Source organism: Phaenicophaeus curvirostris, chromosome 4, assembly GCF_032191515.1.
Source record: "Phaenicophaeus curvirostris isolate KB17595 chromosome 4, BPBGC_Pcur_1.0, whole genome shotgun sequence".
Lineage (NCBI taxonomy): Eukaryota > Metazoa > Chordata > Aves > Cuculiformes > Cuculidae > Phaenicophaeus > Phaenicophaeus curvirostris.
Window position 1 is genome coordinate 68,575,501 of NC_091395.1, and position 24,735 is coordinate 68,600,235.

At 41.2% G+C, this 24,735-nt stretch overlaps 1 protein-coding gene across 3 annotated transcripts in view; it reads right to left on the reverse strand.

Annotated features, from left to right (window-relative positions):
• SH3BP2 (SH3 domain binding protein 2) overlaps positions 1-24,515 on the reverse strand; it is a 38,332-nt gene extending 13,817 nt beyond the window's left edge. For 2 of the 3 annotated variants that reach the window (XR_011337386.1, XM_069856449.1), the window contains exon 1: positions 4,786-5,026. Coding sequence is in view for 1 of the 3 variants with exons in the window: in XM_069856449.1 (XP_069712550.1) it covers positions 4,786-4,895 (110 nt within the window). In the remaining 2 variants the exon portion in view is untranslated. Of the gene's footprint in view, positions 1-4,785; positions 5,027-24,494 lie in introns of those variants that run through there. The other variant, XM_069856450.1, reaches the window with a different exon arrangement.
• Between the last annotated feature and the right edge of the window lie 220 nt (positions 24,516-24,735).

Consider the following 24,735-nt stretch of genomic DNA (forward strand, 5'->3'; position numbering starts at 1 on the left):
TCCAGTTACCACTCTTTCTGTTGTCATTGTCAACACGTTACATTAAGTAGTTTTTTCCATCTGATATATCACTGCAAGGCTTTCCTTTCTTCACTGGTAAAGGAACTAGGCTAGAAATCCTGCTGTGCAATACAGAAAAGAAATTGCACAAGAAGTGAATGAGAAGTTTGACCGAGACATAAAAATGTCTGCTATCCTCAGTTGTAGGGCTAGAGACCTTCGCTGGTAAGCAGCAAACTAACAAAGCTCCAGTTAATTAGTTTCTGATAAAGGAATGGCAGTTTAGAGCTGAGAAGGTTTTAGTGGAGGACTGAAATCTAATGGATCCTGCTTGCTTCTCCTTTCCCCCAAAGAGGGAGTAGTGTAGGTCAGTGCAGGAATCCCAGAGCCCACAGCACCACACACCTGCCCCAGCTCTTGTCTCTCCAGCCCAAGACAGCAGCTTGAAGAATACTGAAGAAAATAAGCAAGCGATAGAGGGGTTTTATTGAGGGATTAATTACAACATCAGAGTACATATCCATTGTGTTTGCGTTAGCAAAACCAGAAATGCAGTCAATTGACATTTCAGTGGAGCATATTAGGATTTAGATCTAACTGCTTGCCCTTTGCTTATGATGCATTGGTGGGGAGGGTTGGAAATCACTAACAATTTCTTTGAGGAGAGTTTAAACTCAATTAAAATCTCTATAGGCAGCCTAGAAAACTTAATCACAAATTTTCAGTTTTAGTCTCCAGTGTTATAAAACAGGCAGAAGTGGACAAGATCGGATCCAAGGCCCTACAAAGTTTCTCACACCAGACAATGCAAGGCACCACGGTTTCCCCACTTTCCTCCAGGACCTTCCTGCTCACCAAAAGTTAAGTTACTTGTGTCATAGTCAGCTATATGCTTCCTTCTGTTTATTATATGATTGAGATCTTTCCAAGCTGAGTTGTTCCTTCCTCCTCAGGAATTTGTTAACAGGTTCAAAAAGCTTTAAAGATATTTTAAGCTTTTAAGAATTAAAAGAAATAGTAACAAAAGTTAGCCTCCCCCTCAACAACAACAACAAAAAGAATCCTTCAAATTATTTCTGAGGGAAGTGGAGAGCATCAACCAGCTGGCTGCTGACGCCAAACCACACTGCAATACTGCTGAGAGCCATTTCCGTGAAATTAGGAACGCAAAGGCAAGTCCTGAGCTTTTTTTTTTTCTTTTAAGAACCGGCACATCAACATTCAAACATCAGAAATTAATTTATGATTAATGTATTTCAGTCTGTTTCTGAGAAATTCAGAGAAATTATTAAGTAAAAATGGAACCTTTTTGTTCAGACAAATATACTGTGATCTTAATTTTCTTGATCTAACTGTAACATTAGTGTCAATGCCATCCAACAGTTTCAAGTTCATCGTGGGTCTTGAAAGCCAATGTGCTTTTACTACAAAAAACAGAACAAAAGAGGACTTAAGCACCTAGTCTTTGCTGTGAAACTGTTTCAGTGTTATACACCTAGGTTGACAACATATCAGAAGAAGCAGAGTTAAATGCCTCAGAGAGGTTATCTAAAGCAACCAGTAAGCTGGCAAACACTGGGGACAAGGGTTTCCCACCCTAGGTCAACACAGAAAACACAAATATTTGACTAGGTCACCTTGGCCTCCTGTGCTGGAATAGACTACTTAAAACTATTCACTAAAGTGTGCCTGAACGGGCACTCTATCCTCCACCTGAAAACCCCAATACCAGGCATACAGAAAACAGAAATATCATGGAAGGAGAGGAGTAGGGCGCTGGGGCGGGGGGTGAGGAAGAAGCTAGTTCTACAGTGTCATAACTACAGGATTGAACTGAGGGGAAAAGGAAAGCAGAGTATCAGGTTCTGCTTCCTCTATTCACAATCATTTCTTACTTTTGACTACTGACTATAAATCAGTCCTGAGAATAGAGACCTAACGTCAGGACTTTCACATTCCAGCCAAGTGAATAAAAGGAGCCGTGGCCGAACTCCATGCAACCAAGTACACACTGTATGATCTTAAGAGCCCACCTAATCTACCAGGCTTGTCAATAGATGTGGAGGCTGCTACGTCTATTTTCCAGATCTTGCTGTGGTTTACAGTACTCCCCATTGCATCTGTAGGCTCTTCAAGCACTTTCACTTGGGGACACACAGGGACGACTTCTGTATTCTGAACTGAAATGTTAAAGTTAGGCTTCTAAAATCTATTCAAGTACTTTGAACCTAGTCCCAAGCAGATTTTTCTTCTTTTCTTGACATCTCTGGAACGATGATACATGCTAATTTGCATCAAGCTGCTGGAAGAAAGTTGTCAAAAAAATGTAACTATATAATCTTTACTGTAGGAGTGGGAAAAAGGAAAAATGGATGCTCTGGAAGATTTTTCTGGTCCTAGTATCTACAATATGGTTACCTTTAGCTCACCAAAATGGTTCCTTCCACTCTTGACATTCCTCTTGTAATTTTTTTAATTCATACGTGAAGAACAGCTTGATGTTGCGATACCAGGTATACACATTTTCAAGCACTGAAGTCATAGTAGAGCATGTTAGCTCTTGGATCATAAAAACCAGAAAAGTCTTTCCAAGTTGTTTCTTACACAGTTACATTCTTGCACTAGAAGCCAAAACCACCCTACCCTTCCACCCCAAGTGCATAAGCAGTCTCTCCTCCATGGAGCTAACAATGAAGTCAACAGAAAGGGCCTCTAAAGCACGGCCAGAGCCAAGCCGTGCTCTCCTTCTGACACCAGCCCCCTGTTACAAACAGAAGGTGACATAACTCATGCCTGGTTTTGTGCAAGCCGCTAGTCATAGCTACACACTTTATTTTTATTCCCACTCACTCAAGGACTAGATGTATATTTAAATTAAGTTTTCAATCAAGCCCCAAACCCACCCTAAGCGGCTATTGTATCAACCTTCCCCCCCACTGAAACAGCACTGAACAGAACCCTCTGGATCAGATGAGGACGGCGGCAAACAGTGACAAGCCCTGCATCATTTTGTTCCTCAGAAGATCCCCATGATAACTTCATGTCTGTGAGGCAGACGATTGGCCCTACAGTATAGCAGGAGAAATGGTGGAACAGCAGTTTATAGGACTTTCTTCATCATTCAATAGTGCTTTTGGAAAGACTGAACAGTGCAGTTAGCCCTATCGAGCGTGAAACAGAGCTCATGCAATTGCTATTGTAATTACTTCATATATACCAACTGGCAGTGTATTGTTAGCGTATCAATAGAGTCAGTGGTAGCCTATCACAATTATACTTTTCTCAAACACTATCACAATGACCTGGTTTTCATTTTAAAGTACTGTGAAAGTCACAACACCATGCAAGAAAATGTGAAATTACACACTTCATCGCGTAACCCAGATAATGCCAGTCTGACACAGAAGTTTCTTCTGAATCACACCAATACTGTTACCAAGCTCAGACTCTGAATGGAGAGCAGACTTCTGTTATTGTGTAGTATGCAAATGTATACATCTGTGAAGGTGGGGTAATTTTAACCTATCCCCTCAGTCAGCATATACGGACAAGCTAGATTGGAGGCTAGGGCACAACTGTACAGGCTAAAAGTCCCTCCATGAGTAAAAATAAAATTCTGCCACATTAAAAATCTGGATTATATTACAGAAGAACATTTTCCTCTTTGGCCTTAACAGCTGTTGGCATGCAGCCTGACTAAAGCAAATACAAGCTGATTCAACTAAGGATTGCACCCTAGAAGAGCCGTGAGTCCTCAAGTTCTCACCTCACTTCAGCAGAACATATGGCAGATATGATCATCTCCACATCTCGCAGTATATAGGTGTAAGAGCACGTTACCATCAGTGAAACTACAGCTGCCAAAAGCTGCATTAAAAATTCTGACTTGTTATGATAATATTTATGGTCTGACCTACAGCCCAGTTTGGTCATGTTGAAAACAAATTAAAAACAGCCTCCAAAGTTGCAATACAAAAATTAAACCTGATCTGTATTTGTAACAAGTACCTCTACGCCAATTAAGTCTGAGAACTTTTAAAACTCCATAGCATCTCACAACTTCTATTCTTTAAATTCTATTTTTAAAGTAAAACCTAGCAAAGCAAGATACTGGCTTCCTTCTGAATATGTAACTTACATATAACTTACAGAAAAGGATGCATTCCTCACAGTGCAGAGGGAGACTGAAGTTTCAGTCTCTACAAAAGGCTTAACCAAAAATGAGGCAGTATTGTGTACAGCAAAACTGTAAAATAAAAGCTTCCCCAATGTGCTTTCAGCAACTCTGAACAAAAACTAGTTCTCCAATTCAACCATGTAAACATTTACCATCTGTCCTTCAGGTCTCTTTTCTATTTATTAAACATTCTCTAGTATTTCTGAAATACTCTTTCATATCTCTGCTACTTTTTGGTTACACGTTCAGTTTCTTAATATTTCTAACAGCCCCTTTCACAGTACTCTCTCATAAGGATTAATAGCGAAGTACAAACACTGAAGTCAAATCTTGCAGGACAAAGAGAGCAGAGAACTAAGCCTGACCGAGGCACACTGTTTTAAGTATGTTTACTCAGTTTAACTTGCTTCAACTTGCATGTCTTTTCTGGCAAACATTTTTAATCAATACTTTCCCCATGTCTTCCTGCTTCAATTCTTTACCCTTGAATTTTCTGTGCGAGTTAAAAAGTATTTTACCCCAATACAACATTCTACTCAAAGTTTTCATCTGCTCTCTACCTAAAAGAGAAAAGGTAGCAGAAATACAAGCCACAGATGTGCACTAACCTGGTGACCACGCCTGATCGACACATAGTTTTTCTGCTGACTGTTTCGCCAAACGATTGCTTCCTTTGCGATGACAAAGCCATTAATAACTTATAACCCCTCTCAGGCATGACAGGAACATCGCTGCACTCCTCCGCGTTTCATGTATTACAAGGTTGACAGTGACGACGGCAGCTGCTGTACACTCAACACACAAAAGGAGAAGAAACCCTGCCCCGACTGCTCGTGCATCTGCACTGCACGGTGGCCAAAAGGGACGCCTCGGCAATGACTTGTTTCCTTTGCTACTTCCTGCTTCCCCCCAGTGTCAGTGGGCAGCACTATCTCTGTGAGATTTCCCAATTTCTCAGAGAGGTTATAAATCAACCCCTGCACACCCCAAGCCTCTGTCACATGGCAAGCCAGAAAGCAGAGGGGGTTTTCCAGTGCTCACTTGCTTCCTGCTCACCTTTCAAACAACTACTTTCCCTTGGGAGAAAATGAAATTCCCTTTTTCTCGCAGTGTACTCCTGCTCTCACGCCAACAGAGGCAGAGCTCAGAAATGCTGCCTGTGCTTCAGGTACTGGCACTACACCACAGAACTATGCTAAGTATTCCATCTGTTTTCTTCCCCGTAGCTGGAGCTGGTCCTTCCCTTTTCAACCCGAAGAATTAATCCCAGCCATTTTGAAAGATTGTGTGGCATATATATGCTTTACAGCAAGTCTTGCATGTATGTTTGACGCTATGCAAACCACAAGAGAATGAAATTCAAACCCAAGAGGCTCAAAACACCAGGGCAAAAATTCTATAGGACAAACATCACCAACTCATGATGAATAAATGCCACAGTTTTACACTTATTTTTATCTGAAGCTCTTAAAAGGATTCAGGTGTTTCACTGACTTTGTCTTAAATTAACAACCCCCCAGGCCACAAAGTTCAAATGAGGCAAATAAAACTAACAAGTTTCAGAATGGTGGACAAAACCTACATATGTAGATATACCAAACAAAACCTACTTCATATATTTTTGGGGAAACGGCCATGAACCTGTTCTCCAAAACAGAAGGAAATGGTTTCTATGTAACACCTTATCTTTTCATAAGCTACACCACAGTCAAAGCACAGAAGAAAATAACATTTCAGGTACAGGTAGTGGCTGTATCTGCTAGAAAAACAATTCTCCATCTTTACTATAGGGCATCTATTTGCACCTGTCCACAGCCAGGCTATATAGGAGAGGGAAGCAAACCATAAACATCACAAAGCTGTTGTTAGCTAAAAGGATCAGCATATCAACACAAAATTCCCATGCTACTTAAGAATCGATATCTAGTTGTCTCAGTGGTTTAACTAACAGATTTTTCACAAGAAGATGTAAAGAGGAACACATCTCAGCAGTGTGTGCCTTAGATTCACTTATTTTATCTGATACAATATCAGTTACTAGTTTAGACATTAAGTATCAACACAGAATACTTTAAAGCCATCATCCCCCCCTCCCTCCAGTTCTCTGCTATCTAAGCACATTCTTCTAAATTTACATTACCATCTTTGCAACCTTTACCTCTACGTCAGCAAAAAAACAACAGTATTTCAGGATATGCAACACTGGAAAAAAAATATCAGTTCCTCTTTCTCTTTTCTGGTCTGACAGACCTCATCCTTGGTTTTCCCCTCCAAGCCCCACAACTATAGTACCATGCACTTTGCCCTCTCTAGTCTCGTTTCAATTAAGTCTCATTTATCCAACACACATTCCTCTCCCGTTCTTCACTTAAGCACTCAGAAATAGAGAATTTTTCATTTCAAGTTCCAAGATCCCTTTTTGATTTTTCTGGTGATTTCCGGTGATTTCCAACACTGTCAAGATAGTCACAGAGTTAGAACAGAGGCCACTTCACACAGGCACACACACACGAGCTGGTGCTTCTCTGAGGAACAGCAACAAAAAAAATGCAGATGTTTCACAGTATTGGAAGAATGAAAACTCAGCTTAACTTTCTAGATCAAACATTAATCAGAAGGGTTGTGCTTCAAAACTGCAAATATAGAGTCTGAAGAAACATGAAATCCTTGTGGATTTGGTTAACATGTCTTTCAGGGAAATGAAAGAGTATCAAATTTATCTTTCTTCACAACACAAAATTCAGTTTTGCAAGGAACTCTGGTGTACGGTTTTTGGACCACTAACCCCCATTTGTCTGCACAAAATCAGTGGTGAGAAGGGAGAATTTCATACAAAAGGAGTTACTTCATTTCTTTAACATTAGGAGATTTCACTCAGATAGCCACAACAGGAACCAAAGCATCAGAAACCAACACCTGGATTTCCTTCTAGCACTGTCCAAGAAGTCCACCAATCATCTCTGCCATTGTTAGGAACAGCTCTTGCTTCCCAACAAAAGCAATCCTGCTTATCTTTAGTTACTGGAAAGCCAGAACAAGAAAACAGACCTGTAGCTCTATGTTGTCCTTACCGGTATGCGTTCACTAGTCTAACTAATGGACTGAGTTGTCTCTGCAGCAAGGGAGCTTCCACTTGCTGACCAATTTGCAGGAAACCGCAAGAATAGACTTTAAATAAAGCATGAGAAGAAAAGTGCAGCCACAGGTGAGGCAGAAAGAAAAATCAACAACATAAAAAATAAAATAGTGCAAAAACACTTCCCTTCAGCTGCAGCAAGCAGTCAGCTCAGTAGTCAAGTTCCACTCAGAATAACCTAAGGTTAACTATTCTAAGGACAGTTCCTTAGTTCCACTAAGGATAACCTAAGTTCATATGTTATTTATTTCCATAAAAGCTACTGTATTGGTAAGGCATTAAAGAAGGCCACATTCCATTAAAGTTTTACTGATTTTAATGAGCTTGAATCAAGAGTAAAGTAAGAAGTTTATTATTTTATTATTTGTACAAAACTAGTTTAGTCACAGGTTTCTAGATCACGTAGGAAACTTATTCACTGTACTGAGAAGTGATGGATCTGTCAACTGCATACTCCACAACTGCGGACTGTAAAACAGCAAGTGCCTTGAGTACTTGTCACCTGCTAGGAAAGGCAGCCCTGTGAAAACGTGAATAACTCTGCATCAGAATTATCACCGCTGCGTGACCTGCAAGATAATAACTAAAACAAACAAATAAATTAATAAATAAGAATTGGTACCAAAAGAGAGAAATTAGGCCAGAACTTCCAGAAATCTTCTTTCCATGCCAGAACAATTCCTATTCTTTAAACTTCAACTATCATTCCCCATTCAGCTTACTTTGGCAGAGCTGAAGAAGCCTTAATAATATAGTTCTTATTTACTTTTTTTTTTTTTTAAAGTAGCTGAAGCCTTGATAATATATATTAAATCTAAAACAAAGAAACACCTTAGGTCAAAAAGCTTCCAAGTTTCTATTTATACTGCACTGCTCTTAAGCTCTGAGCATCTATGGACACATTGTTGGCTTGGAACTTCAAAAAAGCCAGCCAGCATTGGCCTGCAATAAGCCAGCCACACTTCAGAGGAGGAGTCTATCAATTTTAAAACAAAGCTGTAACTTTTCTTGGTTGTTTCACCAAAAGGCTTGGCACAAGTCCTAGAAGATGATATAGTGACTGCTTCTGGGATATGGTCAATGTCATAGATTGCTCAAATGTCTGTAGACCAAAGGATAGCCACAAAGTATTTGCGGTGTACACATAGCTTGTAAAAAACAAATTACACTGTGCAGCTTGAAGAAAAGAACCTTCTGGAAGAGAAGAACGTCCTGCAAACTCTCAATACAAGAACATTATCACTTAACAGAGTCTCTTACATCAGTTAGCCTTGAAAAATAACCTAGGTCTTCACACTGATTTAAAGAAGGACTGAATTAGAATCAGTACAGCCATCCCAGCAAAATGCTCTATGTTGACAATTTTATTATGAGCAGCTTTTCAAGTGGAGTTTAAGGGATTTCTACTGAATCAATAGGTCCCTCAAAACTATGTAGGAGCATTCACCCAGCAACTTAACTGGATGTCAGGTCTATGCCAGTCAGACCATACCAGTAACACTTGGTATAAGTGACAACTGAAAAAGAAGATGAGTTCTTAAACATTTTTGCTGCTTATTATATTCCTTTCAAATTAATTCAAAAGACATCTTACCAATTCCATTCTCAGTTAGCATTCAAACCAAATGGACTGGTTCTGTGTTCTTTTTAACTACTACTTATACGCAAGGTCCTAGTAAAAGAGACTGTAAATGCAGCTACGGTTGTGATTAACTAATATCTTTCTTCAGTGTTTGCAGAACAATTTAAACTAGACCACAAAAAATGGTTATAAAAATGGTTATAAAAAATAATCATGTAAATGAGCAGAAGTACAAACATGATGGCCAAAGTCCTATTCCTGCAGATAGTTGTGCAACAGCTGCAAAGGGAGTTTCCCCAAATATACATAGACACCGAAAGCGGGAGTTTCTCAAATAATTTCCTTGGCAGCAGTTTCTAATTCTAAAACATAAGAGCTGAAACAATTTTCCTGCATACAGTTCTGTCACTAGTGTACTCACAATTTAAGAAGCACTGTTGGACCACAAAATAATTTCTGCTTACATGTCAAAACACCCTTAATCATTCAAGCTGGCAGACCACTGAACTTCAGTGAAAATGACACCCAAATACAGGCTTTTAGAAATTTACAGGAGGGAGTCAAATCTCCATTACCGATTATAAAGCATATCTGATAGGTACATTGAACCAGCAGAAACCTTGACAGATAAAGTTAAATCTGTTGTTAGGAAGTTTTTTTTTCTGTTTTCTCAGAATTTTACTTAAATCAGTTTAATGAATATCAAGCATCCAAGGGAAAAAAAAGAAGAAAGGACAAAACCCCAGCTTAGAGGGCTACTCTTACGTTCATAATTTTCTACCTTTTCTGATACTAAAGCATTTTGTCAAGACAAGACAAGATCTATCAGTTCATGGTATACTGTACTTGTAAAAGACCAACAAAACTGAAGTCAGTTTAGGAGAATATTTCATGTGTATGTATGCACAAGTCAACAGAAAAAGTACTGAATATAAGCAATTTCAAAACATTCCTACAGCAGGATATTGAAAACAACAAAACCACATAAAACTTACAAAAACCTTTTGAACATCTATCAGCAAAAACCTGCAATGAGTAAATTTATAAACCCCAATAACAAGCTACTAACTGAACAGTAAAGAGATTCAGCGAGCCCTGGTTTAAAGGAAGCATTTGGTCATGTCATCTATGAGCCCTTCAAGCTTGCGTCCCCCTCTTCTGGTGGACTGCAGTAACCTGATATTTAAGGAAATAAATACCTCTGCAGGCAAGTGGCTGCAGCCAGCCCCAAAGAGGAAGCTCGATTGCTGCCAGACCTTGGAAAAACAAAACAAGACAAACATTGCCCATTTTCATTTTGCTTGTGATACAATTCAAAGACAAAATGTAACCACAAATACTCATTCTATACATTACAGTAGATGGTGCTGGTTTTAAGTACTAATGCAGTGAGGCATCTGAGAGTTTGTTCTTCTTATACTTGGAAAATCTGACTAGGAACCAGAACTCAAAAGAAGCCAATAACCATGCAAGTGTAATTTATAGAATTAGAAGGCCCAGCTGGGCTGTACTGCTCAGGGACAGTCCCTACATCAAACAGCTTTGAAGCTCCTTGTGCTCAAAACCTCAATGCAATCAAGTAGGTGCACCAGAAACAAGGTTTCTTTATTCCAATTCCAGTGACTGTCCCTTTTTAAATCACAATATGAACTTCTCTAAAGGATGTTGTAAGGAATTTGCTGCTCCCACCTCCAACCACCCAAAACACTAAATCAAAGGCCTGAAAGAGCCAGGAGCATAGATTACAATAACCAGGATTTAAGGCTACCATATAATTCACCACTTACATAACTATTACTTTTTTTTTTTTTTTTAAACATGGACTGGAAAGCAATTTCTGCAAGCTCATGCTTAATTTCTACAAAAGCTGAATTTAATTGCAACCACTACATCACACATAGTTGGGATTTTATGTCAAGATTTTAAAATTAGAACAAATGTACAGTGCAGGGCTGTGCCAGAAAGACTGCTGTAAACAAACAATTTTCATCTGGAGGACGTTAGAGGGAACAGTCACTTCAGATCACTTAACCCTAAAAATGTATAATCACATGCAATGGGCTTCCAAGGCAATTTACACAATGTCATTTTATAGTATCATTTCTGTTATTGAAAGCACTACTTGCTTCATAAGTATGACCAAAAGGAAGAAAAAAAAACTAACAGCTAATATCTCCAAGAAGTTTGTATAGCATTCTTTCATTTCCAAGTTTTGGTACTCCCTAAAATTCAAGCTTAGTCTTACATATGGATCATATAATGTTTCCAGCAGAAGCTTTTACAAGATTTACAGATTTCCTGCTATATACATCTTAAATATTCTTAAGACATTCTAAATACAAGTCACTCATACACAATGAAGAGCAGAAACTGGATTTTACTTGCACAAAGGAAATTTGGGTCAGTGGGATTAGTCCTGTTTCAACCTAAGTAATCAAACTTGACGTCTTTGTACAGTGAACACCACAACAATTCACTTAAACCCAAGCCAGATGGCAGATCATCTGTATCACAGATGCATTGATTCAGCTGCGCGTGTTACTGGCACTACAAACTAGAAGGTCTACAGAAGCTGAACGCGAAGGAAGAAAGTGCTATTGCTGTACACTTATTAAATATTTAATGGTATTTGTAACACTTTTTGTAGCATTTGAAACGATACAGACTGATACACTTAGCATCCCCTAAAAAACTAGACCAGCTAGTGCATTTAGAGTAAAATCTCACCAGACCACTAGACCATGCACTTTTCAGCATCTCCTTAGGGCTACAAAACTGATGGGAAATTAATAACATGTGGCAATCAAGTGACTTAAATGAATGATCCATGCCTATGACATTTCTGCCATTCTGGTCAACATGCTAAATCATTTGCTCCTTGCTATAAAACAGGATGGACAGGAGTTTTATAAAGTTACTAAATGGAGAGTTTCAAGCTCAAACTTCCATCTGCCACATGCCATAGCAAAGATACTGCTGCAAATCCCTTCTGCTTGGTGCTCTCTCAATAAACAGAGTCTGTTAACCAAGTGCCACATTCCTTGGAGCAAGATCTCCAACCCTGGAAGAAGAGACCTGGCTTTCAGTTCAATAGCCCAGCAGGGAGCTTCCTAATACTAAGTAATTATTAATTAGCGTGATACTGTTGCTATTGATAAGAGGTTACTACATCTTTAGTAGTTAACAGATTTTTCACTAATCCCTTGCCACCTGCCAACCCAATTTTGCTGGAAAGCAGAATCCCACAGCACAAGGACACAAGCATCAGCACAAGCACAGAGTGCATCAGCAGCACTGTGACACCCTTCTCGTCCACTAAGACGTCCTTCCACACCTGGCAGTCCTCTCATTCCTCTAGAGCCAAGGAGCCACAGCATCAGCCAGCTCTGCTAAGCAGATAAGCTGCCAGCCAGCTAAGTGGAGGACAGACTCAAGCGACTCCCCATTGTGGGAGCAGGGGTGCCACGCAGCTGTGGAGAAAGTCTGGCAGCACAGGCAGAGCAGGCAAGGTGCCAGTATGACAGATAGTTCCCAGACTTAATCACTTTGATATCACTTAGTACTGTGTATACTTGGAAATATAGTATTCTATCTTATCAGTCTTGTTTCCATCATTATTAGAAAGGTTATCTGCACCTTTAAGAAAAAGAGGTGAGATTCAGCAAATCCACACACATTCCTCCAATAACAGTTCGATTTGCCTCCACAGACACTCCGATCAGTGGCCTCCCAAACTACAGCCATTTTCACAACAACCATGATATTTGCCCAGGGGCAGAAATAAGTGCATTTTTAGGGGGGGAAGGGGAGGAATGACTCACTGAGACTTTGAGTTCAGAGGGAAAACAGAATTTCACTGTGATTTCTTCCCATAACAGCTTCCCACAAACACAGCAATTTCCTCTTAGTGGCTAGAGAATAGTTAAGCTATCTGTTCTCCTAGTTTAAACATGAAAAGTACATTTAAAAGATTCCTCTTACCCTTCCAGATTTCCCTCCCCCACTGCGCAGTCAGATATCAAGTATTTAACTAGTAATTCCAGCAATCTGCCATGCTTAATTTACTCCTGAGTAAGAGTATCCACACAAGCTTATTGATGGTGGGACTTGTATAAGTTTGGGCCAGACTATGCATCATTGTATTGTTTGCCTGAGCGCTCCTAAATCCGGGATCACAGTTCTGATGCATATAATCCCATTAGCATTCTTCAAGATAGCTTTCTACCTCCAGGTCTTTACAGGGAAGAGAACTACTAATCATGCTATATAGCAAGACTCATTTGCCACTGCTGCAATGGGTTTTTGCCTTCTCAGAAAATCCTTTCTGGTTAGTGTTGAGTATATTCACTTATTTAAAGTCCTAATGCAAGTTTCCAGTTAAAAATCAAAGGTAAGTACTCTGTCCTAGATACCAAACCATGGAGACTACACAGGGTTGATTGTCCCATGTTCCTGCAGGTGGTACACCCACTTTGACAGCAGAGAGCATATTTCTCCATGCAACGTGTACAGAAGTCCGTTTAAACAAATCCCACTCCGCTCACTTAAAACTGTGCAGTGCTTTAGAAACCTGGCATGATAGTGGAGTCTGATTAACTGACTGAAAAATTACAGTGGGAAGCTTGAATGTTTAAGCCTGACTGATAAAAGGCAATTACAGGCTGCAGATGCTCAGCAGCTGTGCAAGTCAGGTCATCTTTTGCCGAAACATAACCTGAAGAGCCTCATTTTTATTAGTCAAGATTACAGATCAGATCAGTTTTGAATTAGCTAATTAGCCTTTCATCTGTCAACAGGATCTGTAGGCTCACAGTCCAGGTTTCTTTGTGCTACATTTCTCTCTACATCATTATCAGGACATAAACTAGAAAGAAATTGCTAACCCTTCCAGGAATATGGCAAAGTACAGAAAACAATGACAAGGAAGACGACTGGCTCTTGCAGAAGCCTACATAGCTAAATCATACAGTTTTATTAGTATAAGGAAACTCTAGAAGCTGACTTCAGTACATAGTCTTGGTCAAAACAGTGCGAGTGCTAGATTTGCGTAAAAGGTTTAAGAGCGCATGTAATGAAAGAACAATGTTCAGTAACAACCCATGCCAGAGTCATATCACAGTGCTCCAAGAAAAGAGATGCTCTCACATGAGGAAAGAACTGTCTTGCAATTGTAATACATTGAACTTAGTCTCTTCAGAGTTCCAGTTTGGTCTACGAGAAACAAACAATTCTGTGACATGTTGTAATAGAATTACTGTTAAGCAATATCAAGGTAATGATTTACTCTTAAGTAGACTTGTCACAAGATTACAGACTAATAATTTAAGCTTCTGCTGCTTCATTGCAGGATCTAGCTCTCAAGGTTAACTATATTCTGCTTTGAACGCTAACCTCATCACTTGGATGCATATAAGCCCCTTTTGCTGAAATTAAGGGGAACTTCGGGTAGACTTCAAGGTGAAATTTGTAAGGATGTGACATTCAAACCAAAACTGTTTGCTTTATACAAGAGTTTTAACATGTTTTACCAATACACCAATAGAGAAATTGTTTTTCACTCCTGTCAAAATCTTAAGTAAGACTTGTAAAATGATTTAAGAGCACTAAAAAAACACAAGATGAAGGACCATTTCAAAGAGATTTTAACTTGCAATAAGATTTCCATGCAGACACTGAAAGGAAATTGTAGATCAAATCTAGTTTCCTTTTCTATCTGTTCAACAGGGCATAACCCCAAAATTCATAGCTCATGAGACTTTTAAACTCACAATTAGTTGTGTTTTTCCCCCTCCTCTATAGACTACTATTTATTTAATAGGAAAATATGCAAATATTTATAAAAATTATTGTTTCCAGAGTGATGATTAATGTCTATCACTACAGTAGCTGAAGTCAAAAATAGAATGGGGAAACAAGGCTTCCTACCAAACCACATTTTTTTTTTTGTCTTACAAGGCATGTTTCACCAGACAAGACTGAGGTATTCCCAACACGATCTACTTCCGCCTCTCCTCTTCCTTTTTTATTACTAAGCAGTTATTACATGAAAAATGAAAATTAGTCTGTTTGAGGATCTGAGATGCTGCCCTGAAGTGCTGCATAAATAAAATCTCAGTGATTGATTTCAGCAGAGTAAAGCTCTCCTGGAGAGTAGGAAGCTTATTTCTCTGGAGAAGAACTGAATATGAAAATGGAAACTGGCGTGTTAAGCAAGATTTCCTTCCTCCAAGGTTTCTTGGGTTTTATTTTACATATCTTTGAATGAAAAACTCAATGCTAAGACAAGATGAAGCTGGAGTTATGTAAAGTCACATCAATTTAAGACCATTTAGAATTAAGCCTTGGCTTTGTTTAAGGATTAATTATTAAATTGCACAGCACAGGTTCATGGTTCATCTACACAGGCAGACTGCCAGCTAAACTAGACCTGACCTTATTTTGATCTGTTAAAGCAGAATAACACCAAAAGATGCAGTTCGCCTGGCAGTTCCAGGCTGGTTGATCTGAACAACAAAAAAGTGCATTTACACCCAGTAACAGTGGAGTTCAGGTCACTGAAGCCCAATCTAAATTCACATGCTTGTCCTAATAGAGAGAAACCCCATACATCCAGGCTACATTTCTATTACCCAGTAAGTTTTATTTATTTTTTTGACCATATAAGTACTAAACCTAGGAATCTTAATCTTCCTACTTCCTTCTACTATTCTCTCTCTTGATTATGTGGATGTGCTTCAAACTCCTGAGAAACCTTTTGCTTGTAGTCATGTCTCTGTTAGGCGTAAATCATCTTTCATGATGAGTCTTGCAGCACATTTCCCATCATCTCTATCTGTCTCTCTCTCTCTCATCAACACTTACACAAAGATCTCTGAGGCATCAACAGTTCCAGACATGCACACTGGTCCCAGCCTTTTCTTTCCAAGTACTGCCAGAAGCAAGAATGAGGAACATTGTTCAGACACCAAAACGCAGGTTGCTTTTCTACAGCAAGTTGGGACTCATCACTTAACAAGAACTTGGTAACCAATGTTAAGTCAGGGTGCTTGAAGTTTGCAAACGAAGTGTTTACTTACACTCCTGTAAGTCAGGAGATGAACTGTAACATAAAACACCAGCAGCCAGTGCTAAGAACTGGGTCCTTTAGTACGTTTATGGTCTACATATTGCTGCTTTTCCTCTGCTCTAGGTGTGAGCAGCCACTGTGTAGAAGCACTGGACAGTCAGCATGGGGTTTCTTTTTTTAAATTCAGTGAAACTACTGAAACTGATACAGTGCCTGAATTCTAGCAACGCTCCAGTACCGCTCCACGTATGCAAAAATATCGTGGTATTGCTGCATAGCACATTGAAAAATAATTGGTAAGATAAACAGTTGATCCACCTTCAGACTTTTTGGCATGCAATTGATTTTGACAAAGAAAGAAGAAAAATAAAAAAAAAAACATCTCTGCCTGAAGACTGAGGCCACAGACTCTTGCTGCTCTCACAGGTATGCTGAGACAGCTCACCTGGCAGTTCCAGACTGGTTGACCTGAACAATGAAAAAGTGCATTTACACTCAGTAGCAGTGGAGTTCAAGTCACCGAAGCCCAATCTAAACTCACATGCTTGTCCTAATAGGGAGTGATCTTGTTTACTGGGCAAAAATGACAGTCTACCTATACTCATAACTAAATTCAAACTCTGAGCACTGAAATGATGTGATGAACTGTCAACTCTGCAAAAAGCATCCAGAGCCTCGGAAAGGCATCCTTATTTATCTTATTTAAGTAGTACTGAATGTTAGCAACTACTACATTTTAGTCTTGCTTCTTTTAAGGCTCCAGCTACTATGCTGAGAGATTTTAGTCACCGCGGGTTTAAAATCACGTTATCCTTACAGTTAGAGGAAAGGCTCAAAACGTACAGCACAGGCATCTTGAAAGAAAGTGAATAATAAATGCTTGGCTAAAATATATACACTCTCTTCTCAGGGACCTCATTCATGACCTTTGCATATTTGTGTAGTGTTCCTGCCAAAAAGAATAGAACTCTACAATTTCAAGGGTTTGGTGCTCACAAAAAAAAGTTAAATATTACTCAGCCTGGCCACCAGATTTTTGAAAAAAATAAGGCTGATGATTCGTTCAGTTGTTGCTCCCATTAGTTCCGATGGAAATTCCATTTTCATGTTTTGGGGAAACCATTTGGAATGAAAAATTTCCTGCTTGAAGTGCCCTTATAGGTGAGTTCATGATTAAAGGCATAAATCCAAGTTTCTCCTTATACTCTCATTTATGGCAAGCCAAAGGGATAATGAAATAAAAGCCTTTGTTAAATACATTTGGTAACTTTCCTATTTAGGGTTCACAAGGTACTTCCCACACTGCAGTCATCAAGAATATCAATGAAGTGGTTTACAGCAAAATACCCAAGTCCTTTGTGCATATTGTACACACAAACAAAGTTTAATTGCAACATCTACTATATCAAGCAGCAACAACCTGGCTACATGGACCATCCTAAAGCTTTTCTAAAGTGAACTCAAATCTATGAGCAGGTATTAATTTTTCTACATGTTCCACGAGAGAGAGCGAGCCATTTCTATGCTGTAAAAGTCTCCATAAGCATCTATGTCCATTTGGAATTATCAGCAATTACCAGTCATATTGCTAATGCTCACACACTGCATACATACAGTATCATCACCTACATATATTGAAGTCAGGCATACGATAAAAAACAGAACCCCAAACTCCTGTCTTTCTCCCCTAACATTTCCATGGAAATGGTCTACAACGACAAAACACAAATCTCATGGGTTTTTTAAGTAACAGTAAGGTGGCTGCATTTAACTAGGGAAAAAGTGTTTATCTTTTAAAAATGCAAGGACATAAAACTAGCTTGAATTAGGAAGTTTCTTCTTTGACAAATGAACACTAGAAGAGCTGGGCAGGGGGCAGTTAAAGAAATACACATTCCTCAAAAGGCAGAACAGACCTAATGGTTCAAATGTAGCTACTGTTCCATTAGGACGTAAGTGATCCTGACCAACCCAACGTACAGTTAATGTCAGTCAAGGCTGTAATTCAGTGTAAATAAAATGAAAATCCAGAAAGCTTTAACCATAACCAGTTAAACAGTGAGAATTCTCAAACACGAAGAGCATGGAAACAGGAGTTCCCTAGCCTTCTTGGAGTTTTACTTGTTTCCTTTCCAGAAAGATAAGATAGGAAGCAAAGGTCTGCTTTCTCTACGTCTGGGCAAGCAGCTATTCCTAAACTTAGCCAAAGATTTGCTTATTTAAAACCAGTTATCTAGCTCAGCTTTTTACAACCATTTTAGGAGACAGATCTGGAACCTCCTCTTTCCATGAAGTTAAGCTTTGCCAGAACTACTTTAGAGAGCCCCCTAGCTACAAAGTGGGTGTCTCGGAACCAGTCTGGTTAAACCATCCTGTAACTGCAGCAGGACGATACAACAGGAATCCTTACAACAGGTATACAAGTTCTTCTCTTCTCCTAAAAACAAAGCTTGCAGGAGCTGATCACCAAAGTATTGCCAAGGTCTGATTTCTGAATGATTGTAATTCCTTCTCTGCACTGTACCTCATCTTTAAATATCGTTCTGCCAAAGATATTCAGATACGCACCATCACTGTAATAACACCATCTTGGAAGAGAAAAGAACTTGGTCATTACTGGAAATTAGCTGGCATGCAAACTAAAGAAATAGATTATGTCAGTGATGCTGGTATGATGGAATAGGAGGAGAACACTTAGGATTTTTTTCCATGGAAAATCAAGCCCCCTAATATTGCCCTATCTAAAATTCATCCCTTATCTTGGGAAAAGTAGTTTTCAGATTCCTGCAAGCATTCAATCAAACATGGACTCTTCAATCCGCTTTCTTTTTGAGAAAGAAATAACAAATTCAACAACTTCAATTCAAAAGGAGTATATGGAGAAGAGGCAAGATTGAAGAAACCTTCAAAGATGTCTTGGAGAAATACTGCAGCAACAGCTTTTTGCTCTTACAAACCAAGGTGTACAGAGAACTCTGTTACATGCTCCAGCCTAGCCATCCATCTCAAGCAAGCAATCTGATGATATATATGCTCCTTATAAATACCATGATAAATAATGCCTTAAAGTTTACAGCAATACTCAGTGTAGTTATACTGATCAAAACTTCAGCGTCTTCAATTCTTTCCTCAACACAAGGCAAAAGGCATAACTTGTCACAGTGCAAGATGAACAGAAGAGGTATTGATTAACAAGAGAATTAGCAATGGTCCATAAGTATTAGAAGAATAGACAGTGATGTATGTACATGGGATAATAACATAAAAACTACATATTCCATTTAGTATTGTATTAGTGGAAATGTGTCTCTCAGATCACCCCTGAGGCTGCCCTAAGTGCCTCTGATATGCAAACTCGCAGCCCCTTTCCAGACACTGCTCCACTACACTACAGGTTCAAAAGCAAACGTGAAGCAATCCCATTAGGAAATGCCTTTGGGGAATAACTTTATCTTAAAAAGGGGCTAGAAGAACGCTTAGCTATGCATTAGAGGAGTAGCCATCTAGGAGGTTATTTTCTCTCCTCCCTCAGAAATCCCCATCAGAAGATAAAAAGCAGTGTAGAACAATCATTGTATCAACCAATACTTCCACATCTAAACAAAACCCATTTATCCTGGAAGTCCCCTAGTAAATGTTATGAGTCCTCACCATTGTTTACAGAGCTAACAATTAATTCTGCTGAGAGTTAGAACTTGTATGAACGACCCTGCAAGGTCCAACAGAAGTAGTAGGCCTGGATCCTTATCCTACAGTAACACAAACAAACAGTTTTACAAATAATAGGGTTACTTACATCTGCAAGTACTTTCAACATCAGGGCTTAAGCCAACAACAATTAATTGACACAATACTTGCAGGGCTGCACATTCCAAACAACTTATGAAACTGCTGGATAATCTGACAAAAGCATAAGCTACCCATCGTCTAAAATCTCACGCCAAACAGACAGGAAGATGCACCAACACTAAGTCAATGCGGTCAAGTTGAAACTCATATCCCTCTATTACTGCAATCTCACCACGCTGTAACACAGCAATAAATGCCTAACAACCCAAGGGCTTCAGGCCAAGAGCAAACAACATAACCATCAGGATTTCAGTGCCAAAAGCACTTTTCCTACAAGTAAAATGACAATACGTATGCCCCTTTTGGCCATCCACGCTTGCATGTTAGTGTTGTAAAGAGCAAGATAACAGTTCTTAATGTATTTCCACTTCTACTCAGCATTCGTTACCAAAGTTTCTGCCATGTTTGGTTTTCTATCAAAGGAGACTGCTCTGTGTTCACTTAATGAGAAATTGAAGCAGGAAACTTTTCATACACACCTCTCTTGGTTTTTTGGGGTTTTTTTGTATGCTAAGTTTTCTAACAAAAAATTGGATTGGAAGTCTGGTCCTAAAAGTACATGGGGTTCATTTGACTGTGGGAGCTTATGGATTCACAGTCAACTGATCAGACTGGCCTCAAACACAGGGATTCTCACTCAGACAGCACTGCCTGATGTGGCTGCAGGAATTTATCTTGGCATGTTCATTCTTACTGGTTTTGAAAACTTTAAGCTTTTTCCAGAACTGGCATCTCTGTATCTCTCTTCTTTAGAACTTAAAAAATGGCTCTTTATTTTCTGGACATTTAGGACAAAGTTTGTTATCCTTCGTGAAGAAGTTTATGGAGATCTGGGAGATTTTAAAACAAAAAAATTACAAACAGGAAACAGCATTTAACCCACCACTAAGCTGACCCAGTACTGACTTCTCGGGAATGGAATATTGGCAAGGGGTATCTATTAATCAGCTCTCTTGCAACAGCAAGATGGCTCCAAGACACAGTAACTGGAAGGGAATGAAACATGTGTTGTGCCTAAAAGAAAAGCAGCAAGTTAATTCTACTTTTGTCTATAGCATGGAAAAGGTACATGACTGAAAAAACGCAATACAAACAAATACAACTAAAAATAAACAGAAGATATGTATAATTATTCGGATCTGAGTTCACTTCATAACGCCTAAGACAGTAACAATAAGAGAAGAGTGAAAGTGGAAATTGTTTTCCACAGTAGGAAACTTAGCAGTTCAATGCAACTAATTTCTCACAAGAAACTGAAGTCCTGCCAGTGCAGAGGCCAGCCAGAGCGATGCACCAACAGGAGACTCTCTTTGACATCCACGTAGCAACATTACTTCATCTGTAATGATGAAATTAGACAAGGTAGAAGGGTACTTCAGTCCCACTACTGACCTGTTCTTTGCTAGCATCATCAAGACCCACACAAAAGAGGTCTCAGCAGATGGAACAGGAAACGTTTATCCAACTTCTCAACTCATTCTGGGCATCAATACCCTTAAGTTGCTACCAATTTGCGCTAGGCACTTGCAGGATAAAAGCTGACAAATTAGATAAACACACACCAGATGTCCTTGCTTTCTCCTGATAAAAGAGGTACAATACATAGCTTGTCCAGAGCCCATACCTGCAGATGAATGGCAACTTCACAGCCAGACAGAGGTGACAGGGTGACCAGATTAAGGATGAAGGGGCTTCCAAGACTGAGGGGCTTGAAGAAGATGGTAACACTAAAGAAAATGTTAAATTTAATCTCTAAAAAGTCTTACCTCATCCTTTAACAAACATTTATATTAACATAGACTTGCTAAGTTGGAAAAGACCTTTGAGATCGAGCCCAACTGTGCCTGTCCTCTACTAAACCATATCCCTAAGCTCTTCCTCTACCCGGCTTTTAAACACCTCCAGGAATAGCAACACAATCACCTCCTTGGACAGCCTGTGCCAGTACTCGAGAACCCTTTTGGTGAAGAAACTTTTTCCTGATGTCCAGTCTGAACCTCCTCCAGCACAACTTGAGGCCATTTCCTCTCATCCTATCGCTTACTACTTGGGCCAAGAGACCAACACCCACCTCACTACACCCTCCTTTCAGGTAGTTGTACAGAGTAATAAGGTCTCCCCTTAGACTCCTTTTCTCCAGGCTAAACATCTCCAGTTTCCCTAGCCACCTCTCATAAGACTTGTTCTCCAGCCCCTTCAACAGCTTTGTTGCCCTTCTCTGGACACGCTCCAGCATCTGACTGGAAATGCGTTAATAAATCACCGCAGATATTCACAACTCAACACAACTGGGGAACAGTACAGCTCGTTGAGCTTTTTCTTCCAGAAGGAAAGCACCTACGCTTTATTTTCCACCCGCAAAGAGCCTTTTCTTCCTAGGCAGGCAGGCTCATGCTGCCAAAACAATTCCATCCCACCATCCACCTGCAGGTGACCAAAGAGGCACCCAGCTGTTGGTGTCGACATGCGGGATGGGGGATGCCACGAGTTTCCACTGTTCCCCTCACAGCAGCGGGAATCGCACCTTCCCAGTTCCGAGATACACATGGCTGTTGAAGAACGTGAACCAAGCCCAATTCCCCATGAGGGAAATGGGCTGCTCCTGAGCACCTCAGTTGCAGGTGGCAATTCCAGTGGTGCCCAGTCATTTGCCCCTCAAGAAAAGAGGAAAAGTTTATCCTAACTTTGACCTGAAACATCCAGAAAACAAACAGCTTTTTTTTAAGTTCTAAAGAAGAGAAATACAGAGATGCTGGTTCTGGAAAAGGTTTAAAGTTTTCAAACCGGCAAGAATGAACATGCCAAGATAAATTCCTAAAGGCAGCTCAGGAAGTGCTGTCCGAGTGAGGATTCCTGTGTTTGAGGCCAGTCTGATCACTTGAATGTGAATCTGTAAGCTCCAACGGGCAGATGAACCCCATGTACTTTTAGGACCAGACTTTTAATCTAATATTGTTGTTAGAAAGCTTAGTGTGTATATATGTGTATATATGTATGTGTGTGTATGTATATATAAAAAAAGATGAAAAGTCTCCTGCTTTGATTTCTTACACAGAATCATAGAATAGTTTGGGTCGGAAAGTACCTTAAAGATCATCCAGTTACAACCCCCCTGCCATGGGCAGGGACACCCCCCACCAGCCCAGGCTGCCCAAGGTCCATCCAACCTGGCCCTGAACACCTCCAGGGACGGGGCAGCCAAAGCTTCCCTGGGCAACCTGTGCCAGGGCCTCACTGCTCTCATGGTGAAGAAATTCTTCCTTATGTCCAGTCTAAATCTGCCCCTCTCCAGTTTATACACATTCCTTCTGGTCCTGTCACTACAACAGTCCCTCCCCAGCTTTCTTGTAGCCCCTTCAGGTGCTGGAAGGTTGCTATAAGGTCTCCTCAGTGCCTTCTCCAGGCTGAACAAGCCCAGCTCTCTCAGCCTGTTCTCACATGGGAGGCGTTCCAGTGCTCTGATCATCTTTGCAGCCTCCTCTGGACCTGTTCCAACAGCTCCATCTCCTTCTTATGTTTAATATTCCAGAATTGCACACAGTACTCCAGGTGGGGTCTCACAAGAGAGGAACAGAGGGGCAGAATCCCCTCCCTTGTCTGCTGGCCACGCTTTTCTTGATGCAAGTCCAGAACACAGTTGGTTTCTGGGCTATAAGCACACATTGCCAGCCCATGCCAAGCCTCTCCTCAACCAGGACAGGAGCAGTCTCCTTTCCGAGGCTCCCCTGGCAAGAGGGCTCTCCCATGTGGCAGCAGCGCCGCTTCTCCACACTCCCGCTGACCCAGCTCGAGGAGTTTCCCGGCGCTGCACCTGAGGCGGTGGCAGCGGGAATCACAGAATCACCAGGCTGGAAAAGACCTGTCAGATCATCGAGTCCAACCATTTCTATCTGCCACTGAACCATGTACCTCATCTATCTGTCTTTCAAATCCTGCCAGGGATTGTGACTCAACCACCACCCTGGGCAGCCTCTGACAGTGCCCAACGACGTTTCTGTGAAAATTTTTTTCCTAATGTGCAATCTGACCCTTTCCTGGTGGAGCTTGAGGCCATTCCCCCTTCTCCTGCCCCTGTCACTTGGGAGAAGAGGCCAGCACCCTCCTCTCTACAACCTCCTTTCAGGTAGTTGTAGACAGCAATGAGGTCACCCCTCAGCCTCCTCTTCTCCAGGCTAAACACCCCCAGCTCTCTCAGCCGCTCCTCATAAGGCCTGTTCTCCAGCCCCTTCACCAGCTTTGTTGCTCTTCTCTGGACTCGCTCCAGAGCCTCAACATCCTTCTTGTGGTGAGGGGCCCAGAACTGAACACAGGATTCGAGGAGCGGTCTCACCAGTGCCGAGTACAGAGGGAGGATAACCTCCCTGGACCTGCTGGTCACGCCGTTTCTGATCCAAGCCAAGATGCCGTTGGCCTTCTTGGCCACCTGGGCCACTGCTGGCTCCTGTTCAGCTGCTGCCAACCAACACCCCCAGGTCCCTCTCCTCCGGGCAGCTCTCCAGCCACTCTCCCCCTGGTCTGTAGCGCGGCACGAGGTGCTCGTGTCCTCCCTGCCGAGGGAGGGGGGTGCTCGGAGCTCCGCGTGCGGCGATGGAGGTGGGAGGGGACGGAGCGGGAAGGGGTTGGGGGGTGGAGGGGAGGTTGCGGGTCCCGCGGGGGCTCCGCGAGGAGCCGGCTCTGTCCTTACCCCCGCCCGGGCTCCGCAGCCGCCGCGCCGCGCGCTCATCCCAGCCCCGCGGCGCCCGCCCCGCCTTCACCTGCCCGCGCGCCGCCCCGCCCCCTCGTCGGAGCCGCCCGGGGGCTCCCGGCGCCGCCCCCGCCCCTCCGGCCGCCAGTCGTCAGGTTCTGGAGCCGTCTGCGTTAGGGGATGGGGCTGTCGGAACGGGGCCAGAGGAGGCTGCAGAGATGATCAGAGGGCTGGAGCAGCT